Source organism: Hyaena hyaena, unplaced genomic scaffold (genome assembly GCF_003009895.1).
Source record: "Hyaena hyaena isolate Hyena2069 unplaced genomic scaffold, ASM300989v1 scaffold_240, whole genome shotgun sequence".
NCBI classification, from domain to species: Eukaryota; Metazoa; Chordata; class Mammalia; order Carnivora; family Hyaenidae; genus Hyaena; species Hyaena hyaena.
This window is the reverse complement of record NW_024080873.1, coordinates 1,900,257-1,921,587: the sequence shown is the minus strand read 5'-3', so window position 1 is coordinate 1,921,587 and position 21,331 is coordinate 1,900,257. Positions and strand designations below refer to the sequence as shown.

Sequence of the window (21,331 nt, the reverse complement as noted above, 5' to 3'; positions counted from 1 at the left end):
CTACTGCCATGCATGACCTTTGGCATGCATGAACTCAAATATGGCCTGTATCTATGCCTGCTCCAGTCTGGCTACATAATTCATACATTTTTTATACAATTTATTCCTCCTCTTTTCTAATTTTTACCGAACTCAATAATTTCTTGCACACAAGTACTGGGTAACTGGGGAAACTGAATATAAAATGGATATTAGATATTGTAGAGAAATTAATTCTTTAGGTGTGATGGTGTAATAGTTGAGGAAGCTGAATATGAGATACAATAGAATTATTGGCTTTTTAGATATGATATTACTACGGTAGTTATATAGGAAAAGTCTTTATATTTTTTTTAATGTTTTGTTGTTTTTTTTTTCTGAGAGAGAGAAAGAGAGACCATGTGAGCAGGGGAGGATCAGAGAGAGAGGGAGACACAGAATCCGAAACACGCTTCAGGCTCTGAGCTGGCAGTCAGCACAGAGTCTGACATGGGGCTCAAACTCACAAACTGCGAGATCACGACCTGAGCCAAGTTCGGATGTCCAACCAACTGAGCCACCCAGACGCCCCAAAAAAAGTCTTTATTTATTTTTATGGGAATGCATGCTGAAAAAGAACTTACTTGGTTTAGCAAAAATACAAATACATATAAAGCAATATGGCAGATGTTGATTATTAAAACAGGTGGTATTCGGATAATTACTGTGCTATCTTTCATGTTAAACAGTTGTGAGCTTCTAAACAAAAACTTGTAAACAAATATTTGTATCAGCATCACTCATGATAGTGAAATAGTGGAAACAACCCAAATGTCCACCAATGGATGGATGGATGAATAAACAAAATATGGTTTAGTCATACAACAGAATGTATTCATAAAAAGAAATGAAGTACTGATACATGCTACAGCTTGGATGAACCTTGAAAACATGAGCAAAGTGAAAAATTTTGCAAGTGAAAGAAGCCAGACACAAAAAGCCTCATGTTGAGCACTGGGTGTTGTATTTAGGTGATGAGTCACTGAATTATACTCCTGAAGCCAATATTACACTGTATATTAACTACCTAGAATTTAAATAAAAATCTAAAAAGGAAAAAAGGCTTATATTATATGACTTCATTTATATGAAATATCCACAGCGATAAGTACATTCGCAGTTGCCAGGGACCGGGAAAGGGGAAAATGGGAAGTCACTGCTTCATGTGTACAGGATTTCCTTTTGAGATCTTAAAAATATCCTGGAGCTACAAAGTGGTGACGGTTGTACAACTCTGGGAGTTTACTAAACGCCACTGACTTAGTACACTGCAATGACTGAAACACTATGTGCATTTCATCACAATAAAAAATAATGAGGAGGGAACAAGAATGCAAAGAAACTGCTATCATAGTGAAAAATAGTGATGAGAGGGAAGATTAAAAGAGAGAAAAACAAATAACCAACCTGGAAGTGAAGCAGGGTACTGCAAAAGAATACTCTTAGCATACACTTCTTCTGAGGCAGGATCAAATGAAAGGGGAGACATTGGTGGTAAAAGATCCACAGCCTTAAAACACAGAATTCATCATTTTGAAATAAGCACATTTACTCATTACCATAATAATACTGCTAAGTTATTCTATGAATGGATGATTTTTCCTCCTAACAAAGATGGAATTACCAAGCATGGCAATTATCCCATAACTATTTTTAAACAAAGGAGTACAATATTACAACAAAGGGACTACTCTGTCTCCTCCAACTGTGCCTCAAATTTAATACTACCTAACAGCAAAAGAAATGTCTCATTTTCTATTTAATATAATCCTCCGAGTCTAAAAATATTAACTATAAATCAAAAAGCAGGCTGATAAATACTTGAATATGTATTTAGAAAATTAGAGAAACCAAAACATTTAAACTTTCAGCTCAGATGCAAAGATGACAAACTTATACATGCAAAGCATTCCTAGATCATTTGTAACATGATAAATCAAAAGACTGTCTTACATGAAACTACTCTCCAAAAAGGAAGCCAACACTACTTACTGGAGTTGACCCTTTAACTAGAGAGAAAGGAGACACACCAAGAAAATCTTTCCACTTTTTATGCCATTCTCCTTGCTTTGCAGCAACAAAATGTTTTATAGTTGTGAGATCTTCTTTTATTTTACACCTATGATAGCATAAAAAAGGAACTTCATTCAAAACATGAATATATAAAACAAGTATTGTGTAAAATTTAAGACAACAGTTTATAGAGAAAGGAAAGAAAATGTAACTGGAAATTCAACCAATACAGCAGGTATGAACTGAATAAACTCTCACAGTGAACATTCAAAACCCAAAATACCTTTCTTCCTTTTAAGACCAGCAAGCAATCACACATTAATTATTCCATTTATCCCTTTAAAATATTATTTTTTCCTAGTTCTAAACGCGAGTCCAAACTCTACTCTTACTCTTTGTCCATTCCTAAAGGCAATACCTCCTGGTTCCTCCACTCAAATAAGTTTTCTGAGACTTAGTTTTATTAGCAGACCCCATAAAAGAAAAGCTTGAGAAAAGTTAAAATTACTTCATAAAGAATAATCCCTTTGGGCAAATAATTTATCCTAAACAGAAAGAAAACACACGTCATGTGTCTCTCTAGGAGCCAATGACAAGGTTTTTGAGTTCTAATAAAATATTCAAATTTGTTTGCCAAAGCTGAAGAGTTGTCAACTACACAAGTTGTGCTGGAAATTACCAAAACCACCCAACTCCTCTCCAGTAACATAACAAAAGATCTTTCTGGGGTACCTCATACGCTTCAGGTCTGATAATCTTTCTCTCTGAAGTTTGGTCTCTTTTTCAAGGAACTGAAGGTCTACTGTCAGTCTTGCTGGGTCAGCCTGATAACGTTCATGTTTTACTACTTTCAACACTTCATTTAATAACTGAATAACTGTTAACAGGTTCAATTTTCCAGCCTCGTAAACATTTCCTATGTGCAACTAAGGATTCAAAGGAGAAAAAAAAAAAGAAGCGGTTCTTAAGATTATGAACTGTTACATAAATATATGTTTTTTATTACATAAAAAGCTTACCTTAAGAGTGAAAAAAGTCAAATGTCTACCCAAAAATGAAACCAAGTAAATAATTTTGGTCCAAAGAAAACTACCATAAAAGAATTAACATGCTGTGCTATATTGTTATATTATGCAAAAAAAAAAGTTGCAAACTAGAATAAAAGAAATGCAAATAAGCAGAAAGCAAAATAAAGATTGAAACGAAAAAGCAGATTTGGTAAAAGATCATAAATTCAGGTTTTGTTTTGTTTTTCAAACTTTAAAAAAAAATTTTTAATGTTTTATTTTTGAGAGACAGACAGACAGACAGACTGTAGCAGGGGAGAAGCAGAGAAGAGAGGAAGACACAGAATCCGAAGCAGGCTCCAGGCTCTGAGCTGTCAGTACGGATCTGGACCTGGGGCTCAAACACAGAAACCGTGAGATCATGACTTGAGCTGATGTGCAACCCTCAACTGACTGAGCCACCCAGGCGCCCCCATAAATTCATGTTTAACAGAAGTTGCAAATTCATGTCCCTTCATGACTGAATCTAAAGTTAGACATGTTTATTGGCCTCCACAACTCCAGTATTTTATAGTCATTTGAATTAATTGCCAATCAACTAAAAATCTTAAGTTGATATTACACAAATATTACTATTTCTTCAAAGACCTCATTGTTACACACAATTTAGCATATATTACCTACTTATTCTCTATACACAGGAATCTGAATTTGCAGACTTTTATGTACTTTGAATTTGAAGTGCTGGCATGTTACCTGTTAAAGTGAAAGCTCTTCAGGATCACAATATTTTACCTTTGTAGTCCCTATGTTATCATTAACACCTGACATATCAGATACTTAATAGAGTGTGAGTTTACTAAGAAAACAAATGTAGGCTAGCCAGATGGAAATGTCCCATAAGCAAGTGGAAGTAATTGATGGAGTTTAGGTTGAAGGCAAGAGACTGGAAATACCAATTTGGGAATATTATTGTATAGGATACTGATGAAAACATAGAACTGAGTAAGAAAATACAGATAAATGTACTGTGGGAAAGAGTAGGCATTAATGGAACCATGGAAAGCACTTTCATTTGAAAGTCAGAGAAAAAAGAATAAAAAAAACTGAGAACAACAGTCTGAAAAAACACGAGCACAAAGATATTAAGGTCACAAAAGCTAAGGGAAGCAAAGATTTTAAAATACTTAGCATCAAGATGAAAAAGAAACCAGAGGATGGAGACATTTTTTTTAAAGGTTTTTATTATTTTCAAGGAACCTCTACACCCAATATGGGGCTCAAAGTCAACCCTGAGATCAAGAGTTGCATGCTCTCCTGACTGAGCCAGCCAAGCACCCCAAAAGACATTTTAAAAAGAAATTCAGCAATTAAGAGATCATTGCTGCTCTCCTTGAGAATTTATAAAGAACTAATACCAGGGGCGCCTGGGTGGCTCAGTCGGCTAAGCACCCAAATTCGGCTCAGGTCATGATCTCACAGTTCATGGGTTTGAACCCCACGTCTGGCTCTGGGTTGACAGCCTGCTTCAGATTCTGTGTCTCCCTCTCTGCCCCTTCCCTGCTTGTGCTCTCTCTTTCTCTCTCTCTCTCAAAAATAAACAAACTTTAAAGAACTAGTACCATATCATCTTCCTACTAAGTAACTTCCTTCTCCTCTCTACACTGTATGATGTAACACCATAAAAGGAATGAAAAACTTAATAAAAGCTAACGTGTATGTATGTGTGTGTGTATGTGTGTGTGTGTATATACATTTATAAATATATATAAACAGTAGCCCTCTTTATGAAAGTTTTCCTAAATATATTCACAAAAATAAATTCCAAAGACAGAAAAACACTGTAAGAACATACTATATATTTGCTATATATTACATATTAAATACATATATTCATTAGAGTATATATACAATAACTATATATATTAATGTGTATATACTAATTATACATATACTATTTCATGAAAAGAGTTTCTCTAAAAACGTCCTTAATATTAGATGCTTACCTGACCCATCTGTTTCTCAATTTTGTCAAGTAAGAGCCTTGGAATATTGATAGCAACATTAGTTCCATCTAAAGTGTATTGGTTAACAAGACTAAGGACTACATCAACAACTTCTCTTTCTTTTTCCAAAAATGTGAGTGTTTCATTTACGGAAGCCCACAAAGACCGAACCTTTGAAAAGAGAGAGAAAGTCTATGCAAAATCTATACATACATCTAAGAAATGTAAAACACAAACATGCTCTCAGGAACAAATAAAGTATTCCTGGAATGATTTCTGTTGAGAAAATTAACCATCTAAAATCACTAAAATAAATTAATCAATTAATTACATTTAATAAATAAATGTCTAAAAGCACTGATACTACTTCCAAAGCAGCTTTGGAAACTAAACTAAAACTAAAGAATTTCTCAGGAAAATTTAGCCCACCATGATTTTCAAAACAAATCTAAGAATTTGCATGGTACCAAGATGCAATTAGCATTTCCTGTGTTTTGATATGCCACCAATCTAACAGAAACCACTACACATCAATTTTAAGAGTTAATCAAGTTTCAAAAGGTAAAAATGTGAAAACCATGCTCCTTTAAAAGCAAAGAATCTTAGGAGTGCCCAGGTGGCTCAGTTTGTTGAGCCTCCAACACTGATTTCAGCTCAGGTCATGTCTTGGTTCATGGGATGGAGCTCATGAACCATGCGCTGACAGCATGGAGCCTGCGTGGGATTCTTGCTCTCCTCCTTTCTGCCCCTCCCCTGCTCATGTATGCATGCACTGTGCACTTTCTCAAAATAGAACATTTAAAAAAAAAAAATGCAAAGAATCTTAGGCATATAGTAACATGTCTCTGTTCAATAAAATTCATATATAAGGATGTTTATAGATAACTACACTTGTTTATTTCCGAGAGATAGAGCAAGCACACACTCTGAAGCAGGGGAGAGAGGGAGGAGGGAGAGTGACAGGGGGGCAGAAGGGGAAGTGGAGGAGAGAGAAAATCTTAAGCAGATTCCACACTTAGCACAGAGCCCAATCCGGGGCTCAATCCCATGACCCTGGGATCATGACCAGAGCTATGATCAAAAGTCAGACAACTGACTGAGCCACCCAGGTGTCCCAGTAGCTATACTTATGGTGAGCAAAGCATAACACAGCTGTCCAATCACTATGCTGTACACCTGAAACTAATCTAACATTAGGTGTCAATTATACTTCAATTGAAACAACAAAAAATTTTTTTTCAAGAATGCCCATAGCATTTCTATTTGTAAAAATCAAAAACTGCAATTAACCCAAAGGTCTACCTAAAGCAAAAAAAAAAAATATATATATATATATATATATACATATATATATATATATGTTGTGCTATATATTCATAAAATAGAATACTACATAGCACTGGGAATGAATGTACTATGACCTACATACACAACGGCACAGATAAAACAGCATGAGTCAAAGAAGACAAACACAAAAGAATATTATACACTCCCTTTTTGTGTTCAAGAAAAGACAAACTAATCTTTAATGTAAGAAGTGAGGAAAGTGTTTACTCTTGGAGGGAGGAAATGGCTGTGAATGAAAAAGGGCTTGAGGCTTCCAAACTATAGGCTGGTTATATGGGTGTATCCACTTTGTGACATTTTTTCAAGATATACACTGAAGATTTTTGCACTTTTTTGTTTGTATGTAATGTCTGAAAAGAATTTATTAAAGTGGGAGGTAGGTAGGGAAACAGAATGTTCGTGTTTGTCTTCCCATCATCTACAGGTCTCACAGGATGGCATTTCCTCAGTAGACAAAGATCTAGGATCTGGTTCTCAAATTCTTTTCTCCTGTCAATGGCTAAACATTGACTGGACTTGGGGAAAGTGAACACTAAACAAACTCAGGAGAGATCAATGTGAAGACTTTAACATGTTTCACATCAACCTATTAAATTTAAAATCAAAGATATAGTGTTCAGTTAATAGGAATATTCATGTTCACTAAGTTGGAAGATCCACAGAAGAAGTGACTTTGCCTCTTTCCTTCACTGCTATAGGTATAATATGCAGAAGAATGCCTGGCACATGACAGGTGATCAATAAAAATTCAACGAATGGAGGGGAGCACCTGGGTGGCTCAGTCAGCTAAGCGTCCAACTCCTGATTCCAGCTCAGGTCATGATCTCACAGTTCATGAGATCTAACCCCATGTGGGGCTCTGTGTTGATGGCACCTAGCCTGCCTGGGATTCTCTCTCCTTCTCCCTCTGCCCCTCTCCCACTCTCATTCTCGCTCTTGCTCTCTCTCTCTCTCTCAGTAAATAAATACATATTTTTAAAAATTCACTGTGTATGGATGAGTAATTATTTCTTGAGGAGGGCACTCAATTTTTCCAGTGACAAACTGTCTGGGAAGCCAAATTAACACCCAAAGCAGCCTGGTGATCATAAAATCAGAAGAGCTTGACAGAGATTTCACCTATACACAAAACCTAAGAAAACACTCCAATCTCACACCAAAGCCAAACCTCTGAAAACCTCGTATCATTTATGTCTACCAGATTCCTCCCTACTGCCAAGCCAGCGTCACTGTGACTTCTCATTTTTCTTCCATACTTACCATCTCCCTTCAGAAAACATACTTTGTGTAGATAAATTAATGCTGATTAAGTTACAGTCAGACTCAACTTTTCTTGCTGGCATGAAAGATTTTAAATTAACAATATTTAAAACTGCTTTTGTATTTAGTCTTATAAATTATAAGCTAATTTTTCAATTATATTCATGCTTTTTAGAAGCACCCTATTGATACTGCTATACATCACTTATTAATGAGCTTTAAAAAATAGTAACAGTTTCACAAAAAGAAATGATAAAGAGAAATAAAGAGTCCAACTGATTAAGTAAAGACTGTGTATGACAAAAGTAAGAGAGATTAAATTTCTCCCTTAAAAAGTTGCCTCACCTTTTGGATTTTCTCTTGTATATTACTTTGGTCATCATAAGGTTCCATTCTAGTTAAAAATTAAATAATCTCATTAGCCAGTCTTTAAAAAGCACATGGTAATTTACCACCTAAAGAGCTAACCGATCTACAAACCCACCCACTAAAACCATTCTAATTAAAAATATAGGGGAGCCAGGTGGCTCAGTCAGTTAAAGCGTCCAACTTCAGATCAGGTCACAATCACATAGCTTGTGAGGTTGGGCTCTGCACTGACAGTGCAAAGCCTGGTTGGAATTCTCTTTCTCCCTCTTTCTCTCTCTACCCTTCCCCCACTCTCTCCCTCTCAAAATAAATAAACAATAAAAACACAAATAAAATTCTAATAATAATAACTTATTTAATAAACTTATCTAATAAATTTATTTATTCAAAGCAATAAATTTAGGGGCGCCTGAGTGGCTCAGTCGGTTAAGTGTCTGACTTCAGCTCAGGTCATAATCTCACAGTTAGTGGGTTCGAGCCCCATATCAGGCTCTGTGCTGACAGCTAGCTCAGAGCCTGGAGCCTGTTTCAGATTCTATATCTCCCTCTCTCTCTCTGACCCTCCCCTGCTCATGTTGTCTCTCTCTCTCTCTCAGAAATAATTTTAAAAAAACAATAAATTAGAAGAACTGGACCAGAAATCAAAATTATGTTCTAATCCTATCATCTAGCTATTGATCACACTATTTTAACTGATACTTCTGGAACTCTCAATTTCCTTACTAGTAAAATGCAGAAGCTAAACTAAGGCAACTTTCAGCTCTAATAAAAAAAGTCACTTACTTTCTTATTTGGTTTTCCTGTCCCATACACTCTGATCTCAAATTCCGTACTTGTTTAACTAACAATCTGCAAGAAAACATATAAATGACAACTATAAGTCCATTACAATTAACTAGTTAATAGCCTACTTTTGATATTTCCCATTTCTTATCTTTGTTCAAGGTCTCTGAAGCCTAATCTTCCAAATACACCCAGCAGCCAGCTAAAGAACTCTAGACTTTAACAGTTATAAGGAGTGATCTAACATATAGGCTGCTACTAAGATGTACCAGGACTTTTTGGCTCATAGACCCTCTGACTTCAAGTAAATATGTTGGGAGGTAAGACTATTCTGCTCTCTAATCCTTGTATCACATACATACAGGATAAAGCTAAATGTTACCAAGACAAGTCAGACGACATTGTAGTTTCAAGGTGGTTTCAAAGGATTTTCTAGCTTTCACAATAGATAATACGTCATCTAAAAAGTTATTTTACTAGAGTTGTTTTTTAATCATACAGAATTAAACACACTCTATTTCTTGAGAGTAAGAATCTTGCCTATCATGGGGTGCCTGGGTGGCTCAGTCGGTTGGGCGTCCGACTTTGGTTCAGGTCATGATCTCACAGCTCGTGGGTTCGAGCCCCATGTCAGGCTCTGTGCTGACAGCTAGCTCAGAGCCTGGAGCCTGCTTCAGATTCTGTGTCTCCCTCTCTCTCTGACCCTTCCCTGCTCATGCTGTCTCTCAGAAATAAATAAAACATTAAAATATAAAAAAATAAAAAAAAGAATCTTGCCTATCTTGTTTAATGCTATAGGATCAGTGATAAATAATATCTGGCAGACAGAGGTAACTCAAATAAAAATTTGCTGACAAGGGGCGCCTGGGTGACTTAGTCGGTTAAGCCTCCGACTTTCGCTTAGGTCATGATCTCGCGGTTCATGGGTTCGAGCCCCGCATTGGGCTCTGTGCTGACTGCCAGCTCAGAGCCTGGAGCCTGTTTCTGTCTTTGACTCCCTCTCTCTCTGTCCCTCCCCTGCTCATGCTGTCTCTCTCTCTCTCTCTTCTAGAAATAAATAAAACATTAAAAAAAAAAATTTGCTGACAAAATGAACTTAAATATAAAATAGTATGACATGGTTAAAGAAACTATGGAATACCTACTTATAGGAGTATCTACTTAATAGATATTCAATAAAGTATTACATATTAAAAGCAATACACCTTAAAAAATTAAAAATAAAAATTTTTAATTTAAAAACATTTTTTTAAATTTTAGCAAATAAAGAAGTAAATAAAAGCAATATACAGGGTGCTTGGGTGGCTCAGTCCATTATGCATCCAACTTCAACTCAGGACATGATCTCACGGTCCGTGAGTTCGAGCCCCATGTCAGGCTCTGTGCCGACAGCTCAGAGCCTGGAGCCTGCTTCGGATTCTGTGTCTCTGTCTTTCCTTCTGCCCCTTCCCCACTTACACTCTGTTTCTCTCTCTCTCTCAAAAATAAATAAAACGTTAAAAAAAATTTTTTAAGAAAGCAAAATACTATGGCAATATGGAAAAATTTACAAAATGAAATATGAAGAGCAAAAAGGATACAAAATATAATGAGCACTATAATTATAGCTTAAAGATGTAAATCCATGTTATAAGAAGGAAAAACACCTAAGATACTAAATTTTTAAACTAAGGTAATATTTTCCCTTTCTCAAAACTTTAATGTACAGTATTCATATTTTTTAATTATCTTATTTGAGGAGGTGCCTGGATGGCTCAGCCACTTAAACATCTGCCTCTTGGTCTCAGCGCAGGTCTTGATCTTAGGGTCATGAGTTCAAGCCCCACACTAGGCTCCACATTGAGTGTGCAGCCTACGTTAAAAAATAAAACCTCTTACTCAGAAGTTATCTGACTTTGGAGTGCCTGGGTGGCTCAGGTGGTTAAGCATCTGACTCTTGGCTTTGGTTCAGGTCATGATCTCATAGTTCATAACTTCGAACCCCGCATCAGACTCTGCACTGATAGCTTGGATCTTACTTGGGATTCTATCTCCCTCTTTCTCTGTCCCTCCCCTGCTTGCTCTATCTCTTTCTCTCTCTCTCAAAATAAATAAATAAAACATTTTTTTTTTAAAGTAGTTATCTGGCTTTAAACTGGGAAGATTCTGAGGTAGACATGGATTATAGCCACCGACAGTATATTGATGACATTTGCTCAAAAAGAACAGAAATTTCATTTTCTAACTACCCAAGTATTACTTACTGTGCATTTTCCTGATACTCTCGGATAACACAATCTTCTCTTTGCAAAATATGTAAAAATCTATTGCGTGCTATATGGCATCTGGCAATGCATTTGTGCATATCTTGTGGCTTTACATTAAATGTCTCCGTAAAATGTACAGATGATTCTATATGGAACACAAATAAGATCACAGAAAACTTTGACTTAAAGCTAACAGATATCCAAAAGGCTGAAATGTATTCATTTTAAGAGATTAACAACTCATACAACTAACAACTCCTTAAAAGCAGGTATGCCACATACACAGATACAATTAATTTTAACAAAAACAAGGAAACCTTTTAAGTAGGCAACTAAAAAAGGGTATCTGAAGTTAAGTTCTTTTACATAATTAAAAACTTTGAGCGTACATCTGTTCCAAATAATTTTTATTATCACAGCTTGATACAGACATGAACAAATACTTTCTTATATATGAACTTCCTAACATGATCTTTTTGCAACAAAGGAAGGAAATCAATTAAGAGATGAGGTGAGATCACCTTTGCTGTCATCAGTTTATTTTCCTACCTAGTAAGATTAATAGGACAACCAAATAAAACCAGTCTCCACTTCTCAAATAATTCTTAACTATGTTACTTATGATCAAAGCAGACCCTGAAAACAATCAATCCAAACATTTCAGAGCCCACATTTTCAGCTGTAATCCTGCTCTAGGATGATTCATTACAATAAAAATGGATATTTTGGAAAACAGGGATCACCCCATTGCACTTAGCACTACTAATCCAGGTCCTAGTGTTACCCCCAAAGAAACCACAATTTCTAAATTTTTTAAAAATGTTTTTTTATTTATTTCTGAAAGAGAGAGACAGCGTGAGCAGGGGAGGGTCTGAGAGAGAGGGAGACACAGAATCTGAAACAGGCTTCAGGCTCTGAGATGGCTGTCAGCACAAAGCCTGACACAGGGCTTGAACCTTCTAACTGTGAGATCATGACCTGAGCTGAAGTCGGATGCTTAACCGACTGAGCCACCCAGGCGCCGTCACAATTTCTAAATATTTAACTGGCGGTTAGTTTACTGAATGTAGAAGTCATCTAGAGACTGAACATGTTGACTGGAATTGCTTCAAATCAGAAATAGGACAATTCATGCTTCGAAGCCTTATGCACAGTAAACTCTTGCTAAATCCAACCACATAGATTTCTTATAAAATAGTTTGGGCTACATGTAATAGGAGTAGAACATCTACTAAAAGAAAAACTGGTAACAATGCTTATGTTGCATTCAATTTTAAATATGCAAATATTTATATAGCAAGATCACGTGTATAATTTTTAAAAAATCATGCATAGAATATAAACTGAAAAAAAGGTTTACATATCACATCATAGAGAAAGGACATTAAGAGCACCTACAAATGAAAAAGAGCAGTAACTTAAGAGAAAAATGGACAATTATAGAGTACAAGAAGAATATAAAATGCTCAGGGCGCCTGGGTGGCTCAGTTGATTAAGCATTCAACTTCGTCTCAGGTCATGATCTCATGGTTCGCGGGTTCGAGCTCCACATTGGGCTCTGTGCTGACAGCTGGCTCAGAGCCTAGAGCCTGCTTCAGATTCTGTGTCTCCCTCTCTTTCTGACCTCCCCTGCTCACACTGTCTGTCTCTCTCTCTCTCAGAAATAAAACATTAAAAAAGAATATAAATTGTTCTTAAATATAGGAAACAATTTTCAATCTAACTAAATAATAAGAGAGATACAAATTAAAACTACCCTGATAGATTTTAACCTATCAAGGGGGCACCTGGGTGGCTCAGTCGGTTAAGTGTCCAACCGACTTCGGATCAGGTCATGATCTCATGGTTCGTGGGTTTGAGCCCCGCGTCAGGCTCTGTGCTGACAGCTAGCTCAGAGAGCTTGGAGCCTGCTTTGGATTTTGTGTCTCCCTCTCTCTCTTATCCTCTCCTGCTCATGCTGTCTCTCTCTCTCTCTCTCAAAAACTAAATAAAACATTAAAATTAAATAAATACATACATAAAATAAAAAATTAGAAATATATATAATGTAAAATTTTTAATTAAGTATATATGTATTACAGTATATCCCATTCAAATATACAGTTCTAAAAAGAGAGCATTTAGGAAGGAAGCTCTATAAACTGATACGAGATGATCTCCAATATATACTGTTGTGTGAAAGATACAAGATTCAAAACCCAATGCATGTTGCTATTTAGAATTTTAAAAAAGAATATATGTATAATATATAAATATACATTACACACGCATTTGCCTGTATTGTGAATTACACTGCTTGCTTCTATGAAGGCAAACTAGGTAGAGCACAGAAGAAAAAGATAAATTTGTATACCTTTCGATTTTTTGAATCATGAAAAATATTACCTATTCAAAGTAATTAAAATGTATAGAAATAATATGTATAAAAAAAGTTTTAATGCTATAAGAAAATAAATGACATAAAATGTCAGCAATGGTTGTCTGCAGAAATTGGAAGATGGATGGTGTTTTGTTGAATCCACTTTTCTGTATTTTCTTACCCATGTTTTATGAGCATAAACCAATTTTTTTAATGTTTTTATTTATTTCTGAGAAAGAGACAGCGTGAACAGTGGAGGGTCAGAGAGAGAGGGAGACACAGAATCTGAAACAGGCTCTAGGCTCTGAGCTGGCTGTCAGCACAGAGCCTGACGCGGGGCTCGAACCCACAAACTGTGACATCATGACCTGAAGTTGGACACTTAACCAACTGAGCCACCCAGGCGCCCCAAGCATAAACCAATTAAACAGAAGAGCATATCTAATAAACTACAAATAGCATTCTTTTAAGGATGCTTTTTAAGTCTTAGCTTAAAAATCAAGTATTTTGTTTCCATGAATGAAGAAACAGATCAAATCCCTTTAAAACAGCAATTTCTAACAAAAAAATTAAACACATTGACAGTAGCCAAAGTAAACCTCACACAACACAACATTTAATACAATGTAGTAGAGGCAAACTATAACCTGCCAAGTCTAATTTAGCCCTCTGGCTAGTTCTGTGAGGTAGCAAGCTAGGAATGCTTTCTATGTTTTTAAAAGGTTATATTCTATCTTTAAGTTTTACTTTGAGACAGAGAGACAGGGACAGCATTAGTGGGAGAAAAGCAGAGAGGTGGGAGGGATGGGTAGGAGGGGGAGAGAGAGAGAGAATATCCTAAGCAGCCTCGGCACTGTCAGCACAGAGCCTGTTGCAGGGCTCAAACTCACAAACCATGAGATCATGACCCAACTGAAATCAAGAAACGGACACTTAACCAACTGAGCCACCTGGGCGCCCCTAAGGGTAGTATTTTAAAAAAAAAAAAAAATAGAAGTATATGTGAAAGAGACCTCTGTGGTCCACAAAGCCGAAAATATTTACCATCTGGTCTTATACAGAAAATATTTCCCAACCATTGTATTATAACATAATAAAATAATCTGGATAGTTACTTACATTCATTACAAGCTTTCAAACTACAGTTCCAGTAGAATATTAACTATATGTCTTTTGAGGTAAATTATTGTTTTTATCTTATCTTATTGTATTAAAATTTCTTTATAACTTACATATTATGAAAAACAATAAAAATGTAAAACCCAAAACAAAACAAGTCCTGCTAAAAATGTAACTTACTTCTAGAATGGGCTTTTATATATTTTATTGCTACAAATCTTGCAAAATGATACATCAGATGAATAAATTTAGGACCACCAGGAGAAAGAAATAGTGAACCAACAACTTGAGGAAAGCTACTTCCACATTCAGCCTATGGAAAAAAGAAATAAGATGATTTGAAGACCTTATCAATAATAACCTTTATATTTACATCATCCTGTTTTTGTAGCATAATAGGAATGATCAGGATTAGTCCACTTGAACCAGAAGCTGACTATTTGAATCTTTCTAAATTTTTAGTGGACTTGGTCACAAAAAACAATTACAATATAAAGCCACAATTACTGATACTATTTGGGGACACAAGCTAAAATTATGTATGGTCAAAAAACGTTTTCTTTAAACATAAACTATGATATAAAATCCTAGGAACTTGAAAGCCTATTTCCAATGGCATCTAGAAAGTATAGCAGATTTCCTAGAAACATACAGAATCCTAACCAAACCATCAAAAAGTGTTATTCTAACAAATACTTCCTTGCTCTTATACTGTGAACATAAGAGAAATAAAAAGATTTCACCTCCAAAAATTTAATGTATAATTATACTTCAATAAAGCCAGAACAAAAAATTTAATGTAGTTTCTAACTTCTTTAAGTTTGCATCTTCCAGAAAGACAATACTTACAGAAATCTTTTTTAACCATTCACAACAATGTTTCCGGAACTCAGTGTCACTTTTTTGGTCAAATGGAGGCCAACAAAGCCTTAAAAACAAATATAAAAGCATTAGGATTATAAACAAGAAAACTCAGCAAAATTTTTAAAAGTGAAACTTATCTCCTATACTAGAAACATTAGCACTAAATGAACCAAGGCTAACATTTGTAGACTTTAACTAAAGAAAGACACCAACTTATGAGAAATTGGGTCTTTTTCTTTATAAATATAAGGCTAAGGTCAGTTTACTGTAAATCATCAGTGAATAGATATGTTAAGTGAAAGAATAAATCACCTTTACAATTACTATGAATCAGCTAAAGACCCCACTGTCTATGGATTCACTGGACTAATGCATAAACATGGTATAAACAAATTAGTATGTTAAGCCTAGAAAAGAGAGAAAGGGAGGGGCGCCTGGGTGGCTTAGTCGGTTAAGCGTCCGACTTTCGCTTAGGTCATGATCTCGCGGATCGTGGGTTCGAGCCCCGCGTCGGGCTCTGTGCTGACTGCCAGCTCTGAGCCTGGAGCCTGTTTCAGTCTGTGACTCCCTCTCTCTCTGACCCTCCCCTGCTCACGCTGTCTCTCTCTCTCTCTCTCCTAGAAATAAATAAATAAAAAAAGAAAAGAGAGAAAGGGAGAGAGAAACATAAATAGTTACACAGGAAGAGTACAAAAGGAATGACCTAAGAGCTTTTGACTCCTAGTCATAATCAGTTTTTGCTACTGTTTTGTGGTTAAACAAGTTATTAAATTATTAAAAGGTTTTGCCTCTGCTTTAGTCAAAAATAACAGACTATAAAATTTACCTATTGCTTTCCCCTGATAAATTTGTATCCTGAGGCAAATTTTTTTATATTTCTATAGCATAACATATAGTCTATAGTCATATAAAAAAAAATAAGTATGCATGGAATAAACAGACTAAAAGGCTAGAATGTCAACAGTGATATTTTCTAGTTTGTGAGTTTAGGAATGATTTTTACTTTCTTCTTTATATTTTTTGCATTTCTTGAATTGCTTAAAATGAGCTATATTTTGTTTATCATCAGAAAAAAAAATCAGAAAATATATTTTTTTATTGGGGCAGACAAAGTCCTACAGCTTAATGATATAGATTTCCAAAAAAAAATGTTTTAAAAATACCTGTTCTCCTAGTCACTCCTAACTTTAACTGAAGACAAAATAGTAAGAATAAATTATCAAAAATAACAATGCCTAAACAAAGGATTTACTTGTTGCTTTTCTACTTAAGAGATTAATGGCACAATATAAATATTAAAACAAATTTTAACACTTTTTCTGACAGAGGAATCCCAAATCACATGCAAACTAACTTGGAACCAAGGTTAGTGGGTATTCACATTTTTATGTCCTCCTCAAACTACTAAATATTCAACAGTATCTAACATGAGACTAAATTTAATAGGAATGATTTTCACCTACAGCATTTGACACTTTTATATATCAGTGACAAAAATAATGATTTACAGAGACCTAAAAGTAAAAATAGATTTAAAAAATAAAGTGTTAAATAAAACTAAATAGAGATAAAACCAGTAACACTGCCTACATGAAAAGGAGTAAGGCAGGGGGTAATCAACAAAAAATAAACAAAAGTAAGACCAAAGTGAGTATATAGATAGACTGGTACCAATTAACTGTTTCGCCTAATAATTATGAAGAATGTTACGAAATAATTTTATAAAACAAAATCTATCGTATCCATGAAATTATCAATGATTTTAAGGTAAGTGCCAAAGAAAAATCACTCATATTTACAAAACTTAGGCACTAAATTTCTAAGACTCAAACCTGATTTGTGTGACAACCATCCAAAATAACAGTGAAAGGCCAAAGTTGAAATTCTGGCTTATACAAAAGCATATGCTCTTTTCAAATTTGAGAATGACTACCTAAAAAAAAAAAAAAAAAAAAAGTAACTTGACTCACTTGAAAACTTCTTTGGTGAGAGATTTGTCCAACGTTTGGAACAAAAAATAAGAAACAATTTGAAAGGCATCACGATTCAGCTTGTCAAACATGTTCCTAGTAGTTTAAAAAGAAATAGAAGCGGGGTGGGGGGTGGGGGGAATGGTTAATAAATGTAAACATCATCATAAGCTGTGTAAGAGTTTAACAAAAATTAATATTTTCCGTTCTCTTCAAGAGGTCAAAGCAAATTAATTTTTCATTCATCTACATTTTTATAAATAAGAAAAACAAACTTTTACTTTCTGATTCTGAAAATACAGATGAAATAGAAGAAAACTCGTAGAACTGCCTTTATTGCAATGAGACTATTCTACAAAAGAAGAAAAGCCTAATTAGGTAGGGAGAAAACTTTGGCCTATGACACGTGAAGATGATACAAACCAACATTTACTGAATTACAATAAAAATAACTAATAATAGTTTATCATTTCCCAGGTATTATTTTAAGCCTTTTAGAGGCAATAATTGATCTAATCTTCACCAGAACCATGAAGTTCTGTGTTACCTGCTTTTCCATGGATTATTTTATGACATTAGAATATAGCTTGATTATTCTCATTACAAAGATGAAAATTTTTTAATTTATAGAGGTTTGTGAAAATTACCCAAAATCATATAACTGGGATGTGCAAGAGCAGTGATCTAAAATCTTGTTTTCTGACCTGAGTCCAGTGTCTTTACCATTACATTTTAACCCCAGAACCACCATCATATAATGCAATTCTAGCAAGTCTTTCAGAGTTTTAGTTTTTCTGATTTCCCTAACTAATCAAGACAACACCTAAAAAAAAATACAATATGTTAAAAATAACAACAAACTAAACCTTGTAAGAAATGCTGTGAGGAATCAAGAGCTAATCTAAGGGCAGTAGGGCAGTCACTGGGCTAGAGTCAGCAGCCACTGTTCTAAAATGGATGTCTACTCCTCACAGCTCTGTCTCAACCCTTGGTGTCTGGTAAGACAGAAAACTCAGGAACTGTCACAGCCAGGAGGAGGAGAGTTTTCTGAACCTCCTCTACAGCAACAACCTGCTGATGGAAAGGATCTGCCTCAGATAATGGTGTTCCACTACATCTCCTACCTGCAGGATTCTAAGCTAGACTTTGGCAATTCCCAAGGCAAAATATGTAAAACATGGCACAGAGATATAGCCACCATTTTTCAAAGGCCTAGCAGTGAAGGCAGAGCAGTAGAATGGAAAATGAGAAAAGCAATTTAAGGGGCGCCTGGGTGGCTCAGTTGGTTCAGCATCTGACTTTGGCTAAGGTCATGATCTTGCATTTCATGAGTTCGAGCCCCACATCAGGCTCTGTGCTGACAGCTCAGAGCCTGGAGCCTGCTTCAGATTCTGTGCCCCTCTCTCTGCCCCTCCCTCACTGAAACTCTGCCTATCAAAATTAACAAACATTAAAAAGTTAAAAAAAAAAAAATAGGGGCGCCTGGGTGGCTCAGTCGGTTGGGAGTCTGACTTCAGCTCGGGTCATGATCTCACAGTTCATGGGTTCGGGTCCCACATCGGGCTCTGTGCTGACAGCTAGCTCAGAGCCTGGAGCCTGCTTCAGGTTCTATATCTCCCTCTCTGACCGTCCCCTGCTCACGCTGTCTTGCTGTCTCTCTCTCTCTCAGAATAAAACACTAAAAAAAATTTTAAGTTAAAAAAATAAGAAAGAAAAAAGCCATTTAAGTTCTCTGGATAAATGAAAAGGGGAAAAAAATGGAACACATATCCCAAAAGAAGTTAAAGTTTACAGTCAAGAAGGAAAAGAAATAACCTGCCAAAGTTATCAGATAAAAAAAGATTATGAGAGTGCTCCCCCATTACACTAGCGTAACAAGGTCATTTGCATGGGTGCAAAAGAGAACAGCTTGCCAATGGATTATCAAAAAAAGTTAAAAGCAAAGGAACCAAATAACTATAAAGGAAATGTCTCAGATGGAACTGAAGACATTATCAAAAACAGAAACTCATTAGAACATAATAGAGTATATCTAAGGATAGTCTATGCTAATTATATGCTAATGTAATTTTTTTTTTTTGAGAGAGAGATGAGAGAGAATCCCAAGCAGGCACCACGCTCAGCACAGAGCCTGATTTGGGGCTCAATCTCTGGACTGTGAGATCATGACCTGAGCCAAAATAAAGAGTCGGAGGCTCAACCAACTGAGGCACTCAGGCATCCCACAAAAACTTTTTTAATATAAAATATTTTTAATATTTAGAACAGGGAATTGAGATATTTCCATGTGCAATACATTGTCAACAATGATCTGAAGGGATATCTCAATTGGGTGGTTCCTTATTTTCGGACCCTAAAAAGAAACTAACTGCTTAGGGGTTAGGCAATTACAAAAGGAACTGTGAAGCACTGTAATGCATGGCAAATATACGTGACTACTCCTTCTATGAACACATAAAGCTATGTTCTGCAGTTGAAAAAAAAAGAGTTAAAAGTCCCATGCTTATTCCTCTGTCAAACAACTCTTTTGTCCTTGAAATGTTTCTCTTCCTCAACAAACACAAATCAAGTTCCTACCTTCTTATCATCTCTCAAACCATGTATTTTTTCACATAGTATCCTATTGTCTTCACTTTGACACTTATTATGATTTTTAATAAGATATTTGTTAAATAAAGGTTTGTTCATCCACTAGTCTGAAATTCTGTAAGGGAAAATATTTCTATTCTGTTCACCAGTGTATATCTAGGTCCAATAGTGGGTTCAACTAATACCTGTTAAGTAAACGAATCACCTTTTCTTTCCATTCCCATTGCTGGCTTAGTTTAGGCTAACTGCAAAGTTCTAATTCCCCCTCTAATCCATTCTCTGTAATACAATCAAAATGATTTTTCCAAAATGCAAACCTTGAGGGCAAATACTCAGGAATGAAATTGCTGGATCATGTATGTTAAGCGTTTATAAGCAGTTACATAACTACTTCCGCACAGAAACTAGAAAATCTTAGGATTTCACTCAAAAAGAATTTTACCGTATATAGATGAATTTTTAAAAAAGTCTTAAAAAATGTTTTAAGTAAAGTTGATGGTACACTCATGCTTGAAGCATTATAAAGAGGACATCTTTAAAAAAAAAAAAAAAAAAGGACATCTATGAGGCAGCTGAATGGCTCAGTGGTTGAGTGTCTGACTCTAGATCTCAGCTCAGGTCTTAATCCCAGGGTTAGGGACTCCAGCTGGGCACTAAGCGTGGAGCCTGCTTAAGATACTCATTCTCTGTCAGTCTGTCTCTCTCTCTTTCCCCTTCTCTCCTGCTCACGCTCCATCTCTCTCTAAAATTAAAAAAAAAAATTTTTTTTTATTTAATAAATACTGCCGCTAAAAGAACTGAAATAACAATCAGAAAAGTCAAAAGGCTGAGGACAGGAAATGACCTATCTCAAATTTCTCTTTACCTATAGTGGGTAAAATAATACTCTACAGTTAATAAATTTAGACACAGAAATATAAACAAAGTATTTAGATTTATGATAACTATTGTATTAGTGGCAATGTAGAAAAGGGACTTGTACTTGCCATCCTAATATCCTTTTTCTTTTCTATTTTTTGCGAACTACGGAAAACAGTTTTTGCTAATTCAAAAAGTAAAAATTACAAACTAAAGAGCCACCTTGAAATTAAAAGTCTCTCTGGAATCCTAATTCCACTGCCAACTCGCCATCCCTCCCTCAACGTCACAGACCACCCAGCATCACCACTAAAGCAGGATTAAGCGGTCCCTCACCAGTTTGGTCCCAATTGCAGAAATCACTCCCCTATAAAGCCCTCCCGGCACATCCCGTAATTGTCGGCTTCAGCAACCAGGCTGGCCGCCACTGGGAGCAAGGGCATTGTAGCCACCGCTGGCACACAATAACCGCTCGGCTACTAGATTCGTCAACCTAACGCGGAAGGATGGGTCACACCGGGGC

General features: G+C 35.8%; 1 protein-coding gene and 1 pseudogene across 3 annotated transcripts in view; one reads left to right on the top strand and one right to left on the bottom strand.

Moving 5' to 3' along the window:
• Nucleotides 1-21,331, bottom strand: part of HAUS6 (HAUS augmin like complex subunit 6) — a 43,559-nt gene that overhangs the window by 21,819 nt on the left and 409 nt on the right. For 2 of the 3 annotated variants that reach the window (XM_039244433.1, XM_039244434.1), the window contains exons 2-11: nucleotides 17,362-17,457; nucleotides 15,377-15,455; nucleotides 14,708-14,840; nucleotides 11,047-11,194; nucleotides 8,804-8,869; nucleotides 7,997-8,045; nucleotides 5,045-5,215; nucleotides 2,764-2,957; nucleotides 2,011-2,137; nucleotides 1,426-1,528 (exon numbers count right to left, since the gene is read on the bottom strand). In XM_039244433.1, coding sequence (XP_039100364.1) covers nucleotides 1,426-1,528; nucleotides 2,011-2,137; nucleotides 2,764-2,957; nucleotides 5,045-5,215; nucleotides 7,997-8,045; nucleotides 8,804-8,869; nucleotides 11,047-11,194; nucleotides 14,708-14,840; nucleotides 15,377-15,455; nucleotides 17,362-17,457 — 1,166 coding nt within the window. The remainder of the gene's footprint in view (nucleotides 1-1,425; nucleotides 1,529-2,010; nucleotides 2,138-2,763; nucleotides 2,958-5,044; nucleotides 5,216-7,996; nucleotides 8,046-8,803; nucleotides 8,870-11,046; nucleotides 11,195-14,707; nucleotides 14,841-15,376; nucleotides 15,456-17,361; nucleotides 17,458-21,331) is intronic. The other variant, XM_039244435.1, reaches the window with a different exon arrangement.
• Nucleotides 17,503-21,305, top strand: LOC120239879 (annotated as a pseudogene).